The sequence below is a fragment of the Sorex araneus genome, chromosome 5, assembly GCF_027595985.1.
Source record: "Sorex araneus isolate mSorAra2 chromosome 5, mSorAra2.pri, whole genome shotgun sequence".
In the NCBI taxonomy this organism is placed as follows: domain Eukaryota; kingdom Metazoa; phylum Chordata; class Mammalia; order Eulipotyphla; family Soricidae; genus Sorex; species Sorex araneus.
Window position 1 is genome coordinate 30,428,555 of NC_073306.1, and position 16,889 is coordinate 30,445,443.

General features: G+C 58.3%; 1 protein-coding gene across 4 annotated transcripts in view; it reads left to right on the plus strand.

Moving 5' to 3' along the window:
* Positions 1 to 16,889, plus strand: part of ERI3 (ERI1 exoribonuclease family member 3) — a 122,172-nt gene that overhangs the window by 37,373 nt on the left and 67,910 nt on the right. For all 4 annotated transcript variants that reach the window (XM_055138405.1, XM_012935707.2, XM_004621577.3 and 1 more), the window contains exon 6: positions 3,204 to 3,295. In XM_055138405.1, the coding sequence (XP_054994380.1) occupies positions 3,204 to 3,295 (92 nt within the window). The remainder of the gene's footprint in view (positions 1 to 3,203; positions 3,296 to 16,889) is intronic.

Below are 16,889 nucleotides of genomic sequence, written 5' to 3' on the forward strand. Positions count from 1 at the left end.
CACCCGGCCCTCGGCAGCTGGCTGCGGGCTGCGAGGCCTGCCGGGGTGCAGGGGCTGCCGGGGCAATGCTTCCTAATCAGAATAATGACAGCACTCGCCTGTGGGAGGGGAATCGGATGAAAGGCTTCAGACCCCTTGGCGGAGACCACACTTCTAGGATGTTCTCCTCAGGGAGCGGGGAAAGGTTAGGACGTGTCTCGTGCTCCTGCCTGGAGGAAGAGGGGAGGGTAGGCCTTGGCTTCCCTGGGGGCTCTGCAGAGGGGGAGAAGGCCCAGTCCTGCCTCACCCGGGGGAGGAAGGAGAGAAAGAGCCGGTGGGTCGTGTTTGGTTGGCCGATGCTTTCTCTAGTTTCCAGGCCCACGAACCCAGAAAGTTCCCATGAACACAAGAGATCAGAGCGTCCGAGGAATCGTAGGGCACCTCTGTGTTGGAAGCGGTCAGCTATGGGAAGGAGGGGGTGGTTGGCAGGCATTGAACCCAGGCCTCGATGAGTGAAGCATGTGCCCCAGCCCTTTGAGCTACCTCTGTTGCTTAAACCCAGGAGCCAGGAGGTCCTGAGAAATGCAAGCTGAACTTCCTGGGGCCTCTCGAGGGAGTGGAGCCAGGGCCAGTGCTCCCTTTGGCTCTGCAGAGCCCTTACTCTGTGGTAGGGTCTGCGCTGGTGCCTGCAGTAGATGCCAAGAAGGTACAAGGCTCTCTAAGGGGTCTCAGCCCCATTGACCCCCTAGTTGGAGGAAAGACTTGCTCCCATGACTAAGGAGGCTCCACGGCATGACTGCTCTCCAGACTCAGGGAAAGAGGGGACCCAGCCGGCCTGCGTCCCAGTCAGTTCCACAGCTGCAGCTGGACCCTGAGGGAGGCCTGTCTCTGGCTGGCATGCTGGGAGAGGCTGCTTGCTCCGGGCCAGTGCCAAACCTGTACTGTTTTCCTTGGTGGGATTCAGGGGTGCCCCACTGTGGGACCCAGGTCTACCTGAGGGAGGGATCTTGGAGAACTGGAAGTTCCCCTGCAGGGTGATGCTGCTTCTTCACCATACTTGCTGGGTGAGAAGGAGAGATTCCTGGGTGTGTCACTGGAGGCCCCTGAGCACTGCCGGAGTGGCCTGGGTAATCCCTGGCACCGTGTGGTCTGAGCAGCACCATATCCTGCCAGTCTGGTCGGCCGAGATCCCCAGGAGGGCCCCTGGGCTTCCTTAGTACTGGAGGACTCAGACTGGGTCCTTTAGACCAGCAGACTGGGGCTGGCCATGGTGACTCCTCCAGCTGAGTGTCCAGAGCAGGGGAGGAAAAGGACAGGCCTGATTCCGTGGATACCGCCTAAGAGAAGGTACCCGCTAGGTATTCACTGCCTGAGTTAGTGCTGGGCCCAGAGGGCTTTGGGGTATCTCCTGGTGAAGGTGTGGCCTTGCTGGGCACTGTCTCTTGGAGCCCTGTCCTGCTTTCTTCTCTAGGACCAGCATGTGCAGGGGGGCACTGGGGGGCCCTAGCAGGCAGGGGGCTGAGTGAGTCTGAGAGGGTGAGTTCACTAACTTAGGGAGCTCCAGGTTTACCTTCCCTCTGTTCTTGGGGAAAGTCTTTTTGTTTCCTTTAGGCAAGGGAGAGGGGAGGGCGGGAGAGAGGCCATGTGTTGCCATGGAGCCAGGGAGGATGCTGGGCCCTGCCCACCACTGTATCAGCACGCCTAGGCCTCCTGGTCCTGTGATGCCCAGAGTGCCAGCCTACGTCTGCCAGGAGGAACCTTTCTTCCTCATTTCCATGTACTTCCCCCCATGCAGGCACGGGCACACCTAACCTGGTCCCTCGGCTGTTTCCTGTCTTTTCCTTGTACACGCTGTGGGCTTTTGTCATTCCACTTACATCAGCCACTCAGGAATTGCTGAGAAGCACTTTGCTGGGTGAGGATGTAAGACAGTGGGTGAAGCAGAGCTGCCTGCAAGGTGCTTCTGGCCTAGGCAGGCAGGTGTTCAGTAGGTCGTCAGGATGCAGAGAGATGGTATGGGGACCTTGTCTTGCATGGTTCAGTCCCCGGGACTGCACGGTCCGCCACGCACTGCCAGTAGCCACTCCTGAGCACGGAGCTGGAAGTGTCCCCCAAAGGTCATCACATTTTTACACCAGGCATAACCCCCACCCCAAAGGTCATCGCTTCTCAGCTACCAGGTGACGGCAGCCTCGGCTCTGCCTCTGTCTGCGTCTCTTCCTGTGTCCCTGCGAAGGGAGCCGTGGCTGCTTGCTCGCTTGCATGCTGAGGCATTCGGTCGCTGCCCAGCGGAGAGGACCCTGCCCCTCTCTCTCTTCTGTTGCAGGGACCTGCCCTCCCCATCTTAGCCTACTGTTTGTTTTGTTTTGGTACTTAATTCATCACCACATTTAATTCTCCTACAGCTCTGCAGGAAATTCTCAGACATTCAGAGAAGTTACATGACTTTTATTTATTTTAATTTTATCACGGGGGAGTGGGAGGTGGCACTGTGGTGGGGGCCACACCTGGCAATGCTCAGGGGAGCCCATACAGCACTGGGGATCGAACTGTGGTCAGCCACATGCAAGGCAAGTGCCCTACCCCGACACTGTCTCTCCAGCCCTTAAAGGTCGGGCACACTCGCCTCTTGAGCTAAGGTCTGCTGGGAGTCATTTCCAGTGACTTGGTGGAGAGGAGAAATATAAAGCCTGGGGCCAGTGTACAAGGCTTTAGGCTGGAGCCGGCAGTGCTGTTCTGGGCTAAGCTGGAACTCCAGTCCAGAAAAGGGGCTGTTTCTGTTAGAATTAGGGGGAAAAGAACATGACCTTCTGAGGAGTCACCAAAGCTATCCAGTCACAAACCTTGGGCAGACTGAGTCCCTGCTCAGCGCTTCTCCCGGCCTGTTCTCCTGGCCCCGGATAGCCACTGGGTGTATAGACTGTGCTGTTGCCGGGGCCAGAGGAATTTGTGCTGAGCTGCTGGGATTCTGTACACACACTCCTCTGGGGTGTCCCCCTCACCCCCATCCTGGGGCTGGTGGGATCTCCCTGCAGGGATCTCCCTGCTTGGTTCTGAGCTAAGGCTGAGAGCCCCCAGCGGTATCATGGCTGGATAAAATGACAATTTTCTCCTGCTCTGATTGCCAGTAGCTTATCTGTGTTTCTCTGTCGTGGCTCTTCAACAGATTCAGGGAGGAAAAAAAAAATGGACAGTCTCATCTGTTCTTCTTGTGTACTTTCCAGAGGGTCGATGAGTGGATGGCGAAGGAAGGCCTCTTAGATCCCAACGTCAAGTCAATCTTTGTCACCTGTGGGGACTGGGACTTGAAAGTCATGTGAGTATCAGAAGGGCCCCTGTGCCACAGCCAGGGCTGGCTGCCCACCCACCTCAGTGTCCATGGGGCGGTTGGGTCAGGGGTGGTTTCACGTTTGGGGCTGTCAGGGGAGGAGAGAGCAGCACCCCCGGCCTTCTGCCTCCAGAGCAGGGAGTAGAGGATTCACACTCTGCCTTTGCCTGTCTCACAGCCCAGCACGTGCTTGTGGGGTACTTAGTAGTTCTTGCCCTGCAAGGAAGGAGATAAAAGAGGGTATTTTTAACAGCCACCAACCACGTGATGTTTCTGGTTCCAGAAACTTGAGAAATAGTAACTCACTTAACTACTCTTCTTACCCCTCTTTTATGGGGGAGGAAATTAAAACCCAGAGCAGCTGAGTAGCTTGAGCCAGCCTGGCTCCAGCTCTGCCCTGCTGGCCGGAGCTGCCTGGGCCAGAGCCTCCTGGGTGCCCTGATGCTGCTCAGGGCCGTGGAGGACAGGGCCATTTCCCTGGTGGGTGGACACATCTTCCTCCTGGATACCTGGTAGGGCAGGGTGCTATTTGCTGAGAACTGACAGAATTGATATCTCTGTGTTCTCTGTGACTGAAGGCAGCAGCAGGCAGAGAGAGAGAGAGAGAGAGGGGATGAATCTGTGTGTGTGTGTATGTGTGAGTGGGGGGGAAGGGAGTGAGCTTTTGAGTATGAGTGTTGATGCTCGAAACAACACACAGGGGTGTGGATGTGGATGGGGAGTCGTGGCTCTGGAGGAACCTTTCCTTCCAAACAAGGCCCTGGCCGCTAAGTCCTCTTTACACCGGGCTGTTGAGGGGCAGTTGCGGGTGTCAGTCTGCTCTTGGGTACCAGGCCTTGGGGAGAAAGGCTGAGCGAGGCCTGTTCACATGGACCTCACCCTCCTCTCCTCACCCCTCGGCCCCATGTGCGCACACCGACTGCCGCTCCAGGGTTACCCAGCTGTCCCCGGGTGCCCTCACCCATCCTACCAGCTGGCTGAGGCAGGCTGGCTTGGGGGAAGACCTGCTGGTTCCGGCGTCCCAGGTGGTTTTAAGCTGTGCAGTGGGAGAGCTGCATGGGTGGGTGGGGCTCGGGCCCAGGGCCTGCATGGTTCAGAGGAGCAGCCCCTCTCATCACCCCACCCCCCCGCCCCCGTCCTTGCAGGGCGTTCTCCTTTGTTGCATTCCTCTCTCAAGCCTTTACATTTTTAGAACCTTCTGGGCTAACTTTGGAGCATGTTCAGGTGCATGCCTGTGAGACTTGTGTGGGAGATTGGAGACTCTCTGGCAGGCCTCCCTCCCCCGTGACTTGGAGGCGGTCTCCCGTGAGAAAGACGGAATTTCTCAGGGAGGGGTTCTCCAGGTCTGTCTTCTCTGGCCCTCACGGCCAGTTGGCGCAGTGAGCTCCGGGCAGGTTCTGGGGACTCTGGAGGCTGCTTCCCATCGCCACGAGAAGTGACGTCAGCAAGAAGCCATGAGTCTGTGTGAAAGGGAGCAGATGATGCCCGGAGGCCACTTGGCAGTGCTCAGGGCCCATCAGGGCTGCGCGTGGCACGGGTCAAAGCTTGAGTCACATCTCTGGCCTAAGGAACCCCAATTTAATTTTAATTTTTAAATGAAGTAGTTTTACGTAGGGAATATGAGAGAAAAGAGGTTCCATCAACTACGGGTAGAGCAATGACACCCCCCCAAAGCTGGATGCAAATGACTGCAGATGGAGTGCCCTGAAAACAGGTTTTAATGAGCAACCCCCTCCCCACCATACTCTACTTTACCACATGATCGTTGCCATTGCATATAATTGTCACCCTCCTGGTTTCCCCCCCTCTCCCAAGCAATACTGGCACAATTAAAAATTAAGTGTCACAGGGCTATGGAGACAGTATACATGCAAGCCCTACTGGGTTTGGCCTCCAGCACCAGATGGGCGCCGAGTATGGTGGATGTGTCCCAGAGGCCTTTGAGCACTGCCAGGGTGGCTCTGATGGTCCCCGCAGCCCAGGGCCCAATAGCATCACATCCTTAGGGCCCTAGCACTGAGCTGCCAGCCTGCATAACTGAGTGTCCTTGGGAGTGGCTCCAGCATTCTCTGAGCATTGATTGGGAGTCCCCCCCGCCCCCAATGCCCGCTGCCAAAAAGAACCAAAAACTAAAACCAGAATGGTTTTTTCTGCGTGAATATTTGGCATAAAATCTGTGGTGGTTTTGTGGTGAAATACAATGTCTCATTCGGTCGTTCTAACTACCTGCTTTAGTTTATTGATGAAAAAAAGAAAACAACAGAGCAGAGAGTTAAAGACCAAGGCTGTCATTGGTGAACACTCACAGCGAGACAGAGGTGAGCCCGTGCGGGCCACTCCAGGGGCTGGGAGGTTGGAGCTCAGAACAGGGTGCGGGAAGGCCCCAGATGTCAGGCGCTGGGGTGGGGGAGGAGAGCTCTTTTCAGAAGCAGGACTCGCTGAACTGCTGGGAAGGCTCTTAATTAAATGTGTAACAAAATAAAAACAGCCAGAGAGGAAACCTAAGTAGCGCTGCGTGACAGCGCACGCTTATCGGTGTTCCTGGAACCTCGGCAGGGAGCCGCCGTGGGCCCTGCCAGTGACAGCAGCTAAGGAGCCTGACGAGGCCGGGAGTGGGGGTTGGGGGGGCGGGGGCGTGTACAGGGGTGTGGTGAGTGGACACCCACAGCTGGCCAGGACGCGATTGGCTTCTTGTTTTGATAATTCGTTTCCACGTGCAGCCAATCTAAGAGCTCACAGATATTCCCGTTCCCCACACTGTGTCCCCCCATTGCGCCTCCCAGCCCCCTCTCCCAGCCAGCGTCACACCACTCAAGTGCGAAAGGGCCTGATTAGTGAGGCACTCAGAAACGGGACTGCAGTGGCTGGTCCCCAGTGGCCCACTGGGAGAAGAAGCCTGCTTCCATCCCAACAAAACCATTTAGTGTCATGTCTTTGGGCTGAGGCGGCTAAGTTTGCCTTGGAGTTTCACAGGGGTGTCACGGCTGCTGTTCCCGGCCCCACGGGTGGGTTTGAATGCAAAGCTGCAAATCTAACTTTGCCCTGGCCTTGAGAAACCACACAGGGCTTCAGAGAGAGTGCAGAGCTTAAGGTGTTCTCCTTGCATGTGGCTGACCCCAGCTCAATACCCCTGAGCCCCACCTGGAGCGATCCCTGAGCTTTGGGCCAGGAGTAAGCCCTGAGCACTGCAGGATGTGGCCCCCAAACGAAAGCAAACAAAAGTACTGTTATTTGTTTGGTCTATTCCAGTCTTCCTTTCCACTTTGCATATTCACACCTACCAGGGTGATCTTACCCTTTGCCATAACTGCTACAGTCCCCTGTCTGCTGGAATTTTCTAATCTGACCTTTTCTCCAACTAAGAAATGGGGATGACACGGCAACAGAGATTCCTGTGCAGTAGTCTGTTCCATCTGCCATCTGGACTCCAAGCGTTTCTGTGCGACCATGTCTCCACCAGCATGTCCATAGACCCCCCTCAACTCCAGTACCTTCCAACAGCTCATCCTCCTATAACCTCTCAGCTAATGACTGGCACAGGGGACCCTGGGTTCAAACCCGGTCACTGTATGGTCCCCCTGAGCACCACCAGGCGTGTCCCAGTGGCCTCAGGATCTCTGACTAGAGCACTGCAACTTCAGGCCTACCCCTATAGGTCAGGTGTCCCCCCGGGGTGGCCTCTGGGCCCCCAGCATGCCCAGGGAGGAGCCTCTAAAGAATAACGATGATGGGCACCGTCTGGATCTGTCAGGATCCTGAGGTACCCTTGATTCTTCCCTCTGACCCTGCCAGATCCTATATGCCAGATCCTGTTGATTTTCACTCCTTGAGGTTTCTCCCGGTCTTTGTCTCTCCCCCTCACCCCCAACACACACACACCTATTACCACAGCCCGAGGAGCATTGCTGTAGGCCCCTTGGATGAATATAACAGTCTGCCAACAGGCCTCCCCCCGCCAGTCTCGAGTCTCTCTTTTGATCCCCTCCTGGCACCAATGATGCCATCAACCTGCTTCACCCCACTGGGGTTCCCCAGCTCACCAGTCAGAGTCAGCTGTGCATCGAGTCTTCCTGGGCTCTGGTGCTTCTCTAGCCTGATCTCTCAGTACTCTCGAATAGGCTCTTCCCACTCATAACCCTTTCCATCGAGAAATGAAACAGGGTGAGAACTGCTGGAAATTCTCCAGCTTCTTATGTGGCGGCTGATACTGGATTAATTTTTGGTCTTTGCATGTTTAGAACTTGCACTGTTGCCAGTTTTTAGAAAACTGAGTAATACTCAGTTACTCATGTGGGGTCCTGATCCATTGTGTAAGAAGCTAGGCTCTTTGGCCAGCCCCCCCCCTCCTTTCAGGGGGAAAAAATCACTTAGTGCCCCTGAAGCTCTGTCTTCTTTAAGTGAAAGCACCTTCCATTGCTCCCAAGGCAGCCGCTGCCCCCTGGGTTATTCCAGCAGGGGCAGCAGGGAGGGACATTGTCCCTTTTGGGAAATGCTGCTCTTGGATTTCCTCCCCTCTCACCTCTCCCTCTGCGAGCCAGACACACTCCAGCTTAGCGCCACGCTCTAGATGCCATTCTTCGGCCGTGAGAGACCTTACTCACGTGTAAACTGCGTTCTAGGGGCTGAAGTGATAGCACAGCAGGTAGGGCGTTTGCCTTGCACGCAGCCGACCTGGGTTCAATTCCCAGCATCCCATATGGTCCCCTGAGCACTGCCAGGAGTTAATTCTTGAGTGCAGAGCCAGGAGTAACCCCTGAGCATCGCTGGGTGTGACCCAAAAAGCAAATAAATAAATAAAGTCATTAACCATTTATTAAAACAACAACAACAACAACCTGCGTTCTAGCTCTCTACGGCTGTCTCTTCAACGGGATTCTAAGCACCACCATGGGCCCAGGACCGGGTTTGACATGTCGTAGCTATTGAGTATTTGTTTGAGACCAGGGCAGTACGCAGCGGAGCAGGCCTGTGGGATTCCTGCTCAGGAAGGAAAAACAGATTCAGGGAGAAAGCAAAGATCTGCCGGACCTGTGTAAGGGCTCCAGAATGAATTGCTTCAGTGCCAGGAAATGCCTGGATTTCCTCACTGCCCCTTCACACCCTGGTGTCCATGGTGGGTGCTGGGGAGACGCCCACCTGAGGGGGTCATGGAGGAGCCATGTGGACGAGGGTCGGGGGGCTTCCTCTGGGACTCAGGCTGAGGATGCTCCTCCAAAGCTGGCTGCACGTCATGAGAGTAGCTCGGCGAATGCCAGCTACGCACCAGGAGTTCTCTTTGCTCTTTGTACATATCACAGTCCGGGGGAGTCATTTCTTAAGAGACTCTCATCCCCTGTTAGCCACAAACAAGGGACCTGAGGCTTAGCCAGTGTGTGGCAGGGCAGGGACCTGAACCTGGCACCCTGACTCTGGGCTTGGGAGTCTCCCCACCACGCCCTATGCTCTGTGCACCTGACCCATGCGTGTGCCACGGCAGGGATACAGAGGGAAACGCCCTCCTCGCCTCCTTGTCTGCGTCCAGTGGCAGGGCCTTGGGGTGCTGCCTGAACCTGGCCGTTGCTGCAGACTCGGTGACTTTGATCCCTGGCTGCATATAGTGAGGGGCCATCGACTAGGGGCTGACCAAGAGCCGCCTCGTCTGGCTACAGATGAGTGAGTCCCTGGCTGTTTTCTGGAAAGCACCGCCCCGCCTCCTCTGTCCATGCAATGGACATCTCGTTGGTGCTGAAGCTCCCTGGAGCCTGCCTCTCTTGGCCCAGGGGTGCTGCCTTGCCTGGCTAGGACAACCAGGCTGGAGGGGGTGGGGGGGTGCGAGTCAGAACTCCCTGGCAGCCCTGACTCGTCTCATTTCCCGATACTTTTATCTGTCACTGCAAGCGCTTGGGCTCCCCTCCTGAACTAATTAAGTTTGCATGTGTTTGGACACATTGCCAAATAGGGCTTAGCAAAGCGGAACTGAGCTACATCTCTTTCCGAGGAGGGAAGGGAGTCGAGCCTTCGAGAGCAGCGCCGAGAGGACGGACCTGGCCAGTTGGGGAGGGCGGGGCGGGCGAGGGCAGGCGAGGCCGCCCTCCAGCTGCCTGTGGGTGTGGGGTTCTGGGAGAGCCCAGGAAGGAAAGAGCACAGGCTCTGAAACAGGCTTTGCTCCCAAGCACAAGCCAAACTGAACGCCAGGTTTCTGGGACTTGAGGAGTGTTCGGGGCTCTGTGCTGTCCACTGCCCACCTGGCCACCTCGCTTCTCCCTGGGTGCCATGCAGAGTGCCCAGGGCTGCTTCCCCGTCTCTGACCATCCTGGGGAACACGCATGGGTGTTTCCCTGTTTCCTCAAGGGCTCCCCTTCCCCTCTTGATCCCTGCTCAGCCTCGTGATCAGGGGCAGGGGAAGCCTAGTCCTCCCTGGGGTCTCCCCACCTGGGGTCGCCGTGCTAAGCTGATGGCCCGCTGGTGTGTTTCCTGTCAGGCCGCGCTGCCTGGGCCAGAGTCTCCGTGGGTCCTGTGCAGACTCGGACTCCCACAAGGTGGGAGTGAGGGTGGTTCCTGCCGCAGACAGGGGCCCCGCCGTCCTCCAGCCGAGGCCAGTGGGTCAGCCGCCTGGCCATGAAGATGGCTTGTGGGGCAAGGTGGGCTGTCAGGCCTGGCTCCGGGGAACAAGGAGCTTGTCTTTGGGGGCGGTGGGGAGGGGATTCTGGGCCTTGGAGATGGAGCCTGCGCCCACGAGAAGGAGAACCGACCTCTGGCCCTTCCTCTCGTTTCCCTGGAGCCCGCTCGCCAGCAGAGGTGTGGCGGGTGGACCCCAGGAAGGCAGCTAGAGTTGATGGGGTCATGTTTGAGCTGCAGCTAATCCAAGTCACTCGATATAAATCTCTCCCCGCTGCCGCCCCCCTCCCCCCCTCCCCAAGTCACAGACAGGGAAATGAATCCTGGCCCTCGCCCTGAATACATCACGGCAGGCCTGCTCTAATGAGAGAGGGCCATTCATTGTGGGGTGAAGCTCCCCGCAGAGCCGGGGAGGCCATTAATTAAAGAAGAGCCACCTGAAGCCAGTGGTGCGGCGCCGCCCGCCACGCTCAGATGGAGTGTGCGGGGAGCTTCGTTAGCCTGACAGCAACCTGGGCCGAGGTGCCAGGACTGCGCGAGGGGTGCCCCGCCTCTCCCGCCCAGGCCCTGGGGTGTGGCGGTCAGCAGGAGGTGACCCGTGTCCTCCCTGGGCCCTGCTCACGCTGCCTGCCTGTCCCTCAGCCCGGCCTGTGTTTGGGGGAGTCGGTCTTCACGGAAGGGTTTTGGGCACGGTGGAGTCCCTAGCCGCACCCCCTGACCCTCCGTGACCCACTGTCTAGGCACTTCCCTGCTGGAGTCTGGGACTCTGGCCTCAGCCTTGTCACACCGCTGTTGGGGGTCTGTGCTGGAGGGACCGAGTCACTTCAGTGACCCCTGGAAAGTAGGTCTTCCTTAGGGAAAGCCAAGCGAGGACGCTGTGTCCTGTCAGGAGGTCCAGCTCCAGAGCTTCTCAGAGTTGGTTTCATTTCATTTCTTCCCCCTCCCCCACTTTTTTTTTAATGGTGGTCAGAGGCGGGGGAGGGCGTGGGGGTGGATGGGGCCCTCGTGGTGTCAGGGATCACCCCAGCAATGCTGCGGGACCGTATGAGGGGCCAGGGTTGAACCAGGGTCAGCGCACGCAAGGCCAGCACCCTGCCTACTGGTGCTACTGCTCTGGCCCCCCAGAGTTGGTTTTAATGCTCCAAGGTCCTGGGGCGAGTGTTGCTGCTGGGTCCTCTCCCTGCTGTGGTGTGCCTTGACCATCCAGGAGGGGTGTCAGCCCCGCTCTGGGCCAGAAGCAGGGCTCCACTTCCCCACAGATGTGGGGATGCCCCAGGTCTCTGCCCAGCCCTGTGTCTGTGGCTCCTGGGGGTGTCTCTGGGTTTCTGGCTTAGTGGCATGGGGCAGAATCAGACAGGCAGGCTGCTCAGGACAATCTCAGGACCCCCGGGATCATGACCTAATGGAACGGTCTTTCTTTGAGTCCCTAAGCCCATCCGCAGCGGCTAGGGGGCCATATGACCTCCTAGACCCAGAGCTTGGTCTCTGCATTGGGCCGGGAACATTTATGTGCCTTTCCAGGCCCAGGTCACTGCTTGGCCTCCTTGGGCCTTTAGCAGGGCAAGAGTGAAGGCTGGAGGTCGTGCTGCTGAAAGTCCCCTCGGTGGAACTGGTGTTTGCTCTCAGAAGAGCAGAGCCCCGGAACTCAGTTGACCTTGAGTCCGACTTTTGTGTGACCTTAGAAATCAAGCTGTGAAGGGCACGTGTCGGGGCAGCGACATACAAGTGTGAGGTGGAAGGGCTTGGTGCGTATTTGCATTTATCGCTATATCGGCACGTGACATGTATTTAATGTATTGTGTTTTGTTTCATTTTGTTCTTGTGGTGCTCAATGGGATGAAATGGGGGGAGGAGGGTCAAGCATGCAAAGCACAAACTCCGACCCTTTGTGCCATCTCCCCGGCCCCCCTCAGATTGTTTTTCATCCAGGTGACACTCAGGGGCCCACCCCAAGATGTAGACCATGACCTGGTCTGTTATCTCAGGTGGTCTCCTGGGCCCCTTTCCAGTCGCTCGGGCCCTCCCTGTGCCAGGCAGCCACTCTTCTGACTTGGCTACGGGGTTCATTTCCACTGCCCTGACTCCCCAAGCGTGCAGTGGAACAGGTCCTCCTCCTCTGGGAGTGGCCTCCTCTCCTGCTCAGCTGGCTGGGCCCGAGGTTTCGCCATAGGTGTTGCTGGTCAGCCTTTTCCCTGTGTGCTGTCCCCGGGGGTTCTCCACGTTGGTGTCCCTCTCTCCTTTTGGGGGCTCCCCATCTTCTTTCGTCCTTCAGTCCACGTTTGGATGCATTTGCCAATGTTCTGTGTGATGGGAGCGTCGTGGAGCCTCTCGGTTTGTCGCAGCCTGTGGACGTCCCTCTCCCTGTGGCAGCTGCAGTGCCTCCGTCCCCTGAGCGCCTGTGAGAGACACAGGCAGGCCCCAGGCTTTTGGGCCAGCCGGGTGGACCCGAGACTTCCTTCTTCCAGCAGCTGTTTATTGAATACCTGCAACTCTATTCTAGGTATCGAGGCTAGAGGGATGAGCAAAGAGAAAACTTCCCAGACACCCCACTTCCTGGTATTACTTACATTCCCCGTTCCCTCTGCCTTTGGGGGCCAGATGCTGAAGAATCTCATCTTGTGGGGCTCCTCTCTGCTGTGAGGCCAGCTGCCGGGGCACTGCCCTCCTGACGGGCCTCTGCAGCTGTTGTGGGCTTTTGTCTCCCTGAGCTGTGGCTTGGCAGTGAAAGGGTGTCTCCGGCCCGGTGCTTCCCTTCTCCTGCAGGGAAGTCTGATTCCCTCCGAGAGAGGAGAGAATTAATCTCCAACTTTCCATGCCTGTAAGGTGAGTGACCTCTGTTTTGTCAGCGCTTGCCAATCTGTCCTCTAATTCCCAGCCCGAGTAATGGAGACATTACTTTGTTCCAAAGCAAACCTGCCGTGCAGTGTGGACAGGGCAGCCCCGTGGGGGTCTTGTCGCCGAGGTACAGGCACCAGGAGGCCCCTGGGGTGTGCCCCCTGGGCAGCTCTGGTCCCGGACTGTTTCAGGGAGGGAAGAGCCCCGTCTGACCACTCCTGACGACTGTCCGTGCCAGTGCGGCAGCTGCCTCCGTTTGGTCTGAAATCCGCTGATTTTGTGAGACTCTCAGAGCATATGGGAGCATGAGCACCCCAGGGAGGCAGAAGTGGGGGAGCAGCAGGCGAGGGAGCTCCGGGCACCCACTGGCACGGGACCCTGGCTGGCGGGGCCTCTGCGGGGAGCGGGTGAGAGACCCTCTGTGTCCCTGGCTAAAGGGTGGCACGAGTCAGACTGGGGAGTTCTGTAAAACTCTTTCTTCCAAAGCCCGCAAGGATGTTGGTTCGGGGAAGAAAGCCAGGCAGCACACAGAATCCCGGCAGCCTGACAGGCCTTTCTCTCTGCGATTCTTTCTTGCAGGCAGCCCGAGGCAGCCTGTCTCTTTGTTAACAGAGTGACAGCAATGTGACACCATGGAAATAATTACTAACAAATCACGGTGCTGACTGCAAACAGCTCTCTGTCTTCAGAGGCATGTCAGGGTGCATTAGAGCAGGACTGGAAGAGTGGCGCATGCGGGGGCGGAGGCACAGCCCGCACCCCGACCCCTCGCCGCTCCCGTGGACTCTCTTGCTCGTGGCCTTTCCCCCCCAGGTCAGCTGAGGAACTGGCTGGAAGTGGCATGTGGCGAGTCCCCCTTCCTTGGGGCAGGGAACCAGGACACCCATCTTTGCTAAGGGGTCCATCCTGGGACTGGACCGCCCTGTTCCTTTCCAGATACCACCCCCCCCCCGCCCCAACAACCTCCCCCTCCACCCCTATCCCCCCCTCGCGTGCGCACACACACACACACACACACACACACACACGCATGGTGAAAAGATGTCCCATTTCTGAATTATTCCTTCCAGTTGGGACCAGTTCCACCTGCCAATGGTTTGGGGTTTGGGGGTGACGAGTGCAGGGGGATTCTGGCATCTCCGCCTCGGCCCAGGGCCCTTCCCCCACTGCACCGGTTTCCTCTTTCCTTGGCAGCGTCAGTTTGGGTGAGTCGACTTTGTCCATTCCCTCTTGGTTTGCCGTGATTGCTCTGACTGTCAGGGCTGTAAATAATGTTCCTGGTGTGGTGGCTGGAGGCAGCCGTGGGGTGGGGAAAGGAGTCGAAGGAGGAGCCGCACTCCCACGGGCTCCCGCGCGCCCCCCTCCCCTCTCATACAATATTTATCCAGGGATGGGAGTCAGATGCAGCGACCTCAGGGGTCACCCAGTTAAATAGCTTCTGAACCTCCCTGCATTCTAATTGCTGCAGTTGTCCTTTGCTCTGGAGACTTCTCCCCATTGTCTGCCGAGGCACACACTAATGGCTGTCCTCCCTGGCCCTGCGGGGAGGCATGGGGGTGGGGATGGGAGAGGGCTCCTCGCTACCTTCCTTTCTCGGGGATAAGGGAATCTAGGTCCTATTAACAAGTGGCTTTAGCTTGGAGGAGCACGGTCTCCAGACCGCCCCCCTCCACGCCCTCCTAAAGCTGGCTGCAGGAACAGCCAAGGGCCTTGGTTGAAGGGGATGAGGGGCTGTGCCCATTTCCAGCCCACTGGACAGAACTGGGGTCTAAGCCTCCTGCAAGGGCATGCACCCTGAGTCCTCAGCGGACGCCCCGTTATCCTGTGTTCCCCTGGGCCGACGTTCCAGGTTTGAAAAACTTCTTAATGAATGACATTTCCAGTTGGAATATGCTGTGTTTTGACCCCAAATTGGCCAGATACAGTAGTCTCTTGGGTCCCCTGGGGTCAATTTAGATGAGTAGTGGTGGTAGGTGGTGTGCCCGTGTGTGCCACGGGTGCCCGCTGGGAATGGGACACTGTCAGTTACCCCACCTGTGTGGCTCTTCTCTCCCCACCAGTGTGGGATCCACCTGGGAGGCGCCCGCCGTGGTGGATCTTTAGTGCTGGGTGCAGCAGGAGGGGCCACAGGTGATCAGGCCGTCAGGTAAGGGAGGCGTAAAACAGACTCTGAGCCTCAGAGGAGCACGGTAGGGAGCCCAAACGGGTTGTCTTTGTCGCAGTTAACTTGGTGAAAGCACAGTGCTGAAGAAAGCCCTTTAGGTTTCCATCGAAGCTGGGGCGAGACCCCGCCCTGTCTTCTCCCCTTCCTCTCCAAGCCACAAAGTGAGCCTTAGGTTCTTCTAGAATCATAGCGCTCCCGGAAGCAGTTTGGAACCCACAGACCTGCCCGTGTGACATTGTCATCCAAGCGCTGACAGGACTGGAAGGAGTTGGCTCTGGCATCGGTAGACCCGTGGAGGAGCCTGGGGGCAGGGGGCAGACCGCGACCGCAGGCCTACGAGAACACCTCTCTGTGGAGCCTCCAGGGGGCATCAGAGGCCACTCTGAGCAGCCAGCAAAGGGTCACGGTGGCCCCAGGCCAGGCGGAGACAGTTCAGCCGGTCAGGGGCCTCCTGACTTCCCTGGCCAAGTCAGAATGCCCTGGGAATGCCTGCTGCTGCTCCCCTCCTGAGCCTCAGCCCGCCCTGGGCAAGCACTGGCCAGAAGCTGCGACATGCCCACGGTCCCGACAGCTGGGCTGCTGTGCCCGTTCCCTGGCAAGTTGGCCCTGGAGGGCTGCAGAGGCTCTGGTCTGTTGGCTTCAGCAGAGGGGCCTTGGGAGACCCTGGCTAGTCAACTCCACGGAGTGTGTGCACCATCCTGCCATGTGTGAGTGGCCCCGTGTGGTGGCTTTTGTGGGCTCCATGGAGGAGCCCGTGGGTGTCAGAATCATTGGCAAGTGGTCCTGAGGGCTTCGGGGCAGGGTGGAGCTGCGGACACTTGCTGGGCCTTTGGAGCTCCGTGCCGCTCCCTGGCGGCGGGGACTGAGGTTCCCGGGGCTCTCTGCTGCTGGGGACCTCTCCAGAGCCGCGTGTCTGGGAACTCTTCCAGCCGTGCCGCCAGACCCAGGCGCAGGTGACGGCCTTTCGTCTGTACCAGAGGGAAACCAAGAGGAAATTAAATGTCATTTGCCCCCTGCAGAGCAGGTCGCTGCCAGATCAGACACCGCAGATCAGAGCTGTGGGGAGCTGAGGGGAGGCCCCTGCGCCACACAGCTCCCAGGTGGCACCTGGCGCACTCCCAGGGCTTCCTCTGCCAGGCCGGGTTTGCCCTGGCTCGGAGCCAGCCCTGTGTTACATGGCAGCTGTGGCCCAGGGCAGGCCAGAGGTGCATGTGTTACCAGGGAGGGGAGGGAGGGGGTCACCCAGGACCCAGAGGGAGCCAGCACCTCCTGGAGAAGCTGCCTGGCATGGCGGCGAAGAGGAGGGCCTCGAGGCTGGGGAGAGCCTGGTGGAGCCTCCAGGCTCTGTCTTCACTTGTCGGAGGCTCCTGGGAGAGTGAATACTCCAGCCTCTGGGAACTGGCGTGTGGCAAGGAGGGCGCTGAGGTTGCTGGGACGCGGGCCCCGCTGCCCCTCTCCCCTGCACGCGGCCAGCCCTTCCTATCCCGAGGCCTCCCTCCTACCCTCAGAGCCCCGCCGGCCGCTCCCGCATCCCCTCCGTGCTGTTGGGGAGCATCTCGGGGCTGCTGGCCCCAACCCCGGCCTTGCCTTGAAGCCCTCATGGTGGGGTCGTAGTTCTCGGCTGGCGCGTGACATTTATCCACGGGGCTTGGGGAGAAGATGTTTAAATACTGTGAGAGTGCTCCCTGGAACCCCCCGCCCCCAAGCATGGCTGCTGCTGCGGCTGGTGAAATTCATTAGTGTTCCCTGACAGGCTGGCGACAGAGGCGCTGGCTGTCGGCTTCCCGCTCCCTCGCTCCCGTGCTCCTGCTTCACGCACGCTGGTATTTAGAGCTGATGGGCTGCTTATAGACTCTTGTACCATGACAAGTTTGGGGAGGGGGTTGGGGGGAGAGGGAGACAGACAAGGAGCCAGCTGTCAGGCGGGTGTTTCACACGGCACTCTCTCCTGACCCTGCGCTCGCTCCAGCAAGTGTATCATCTTTC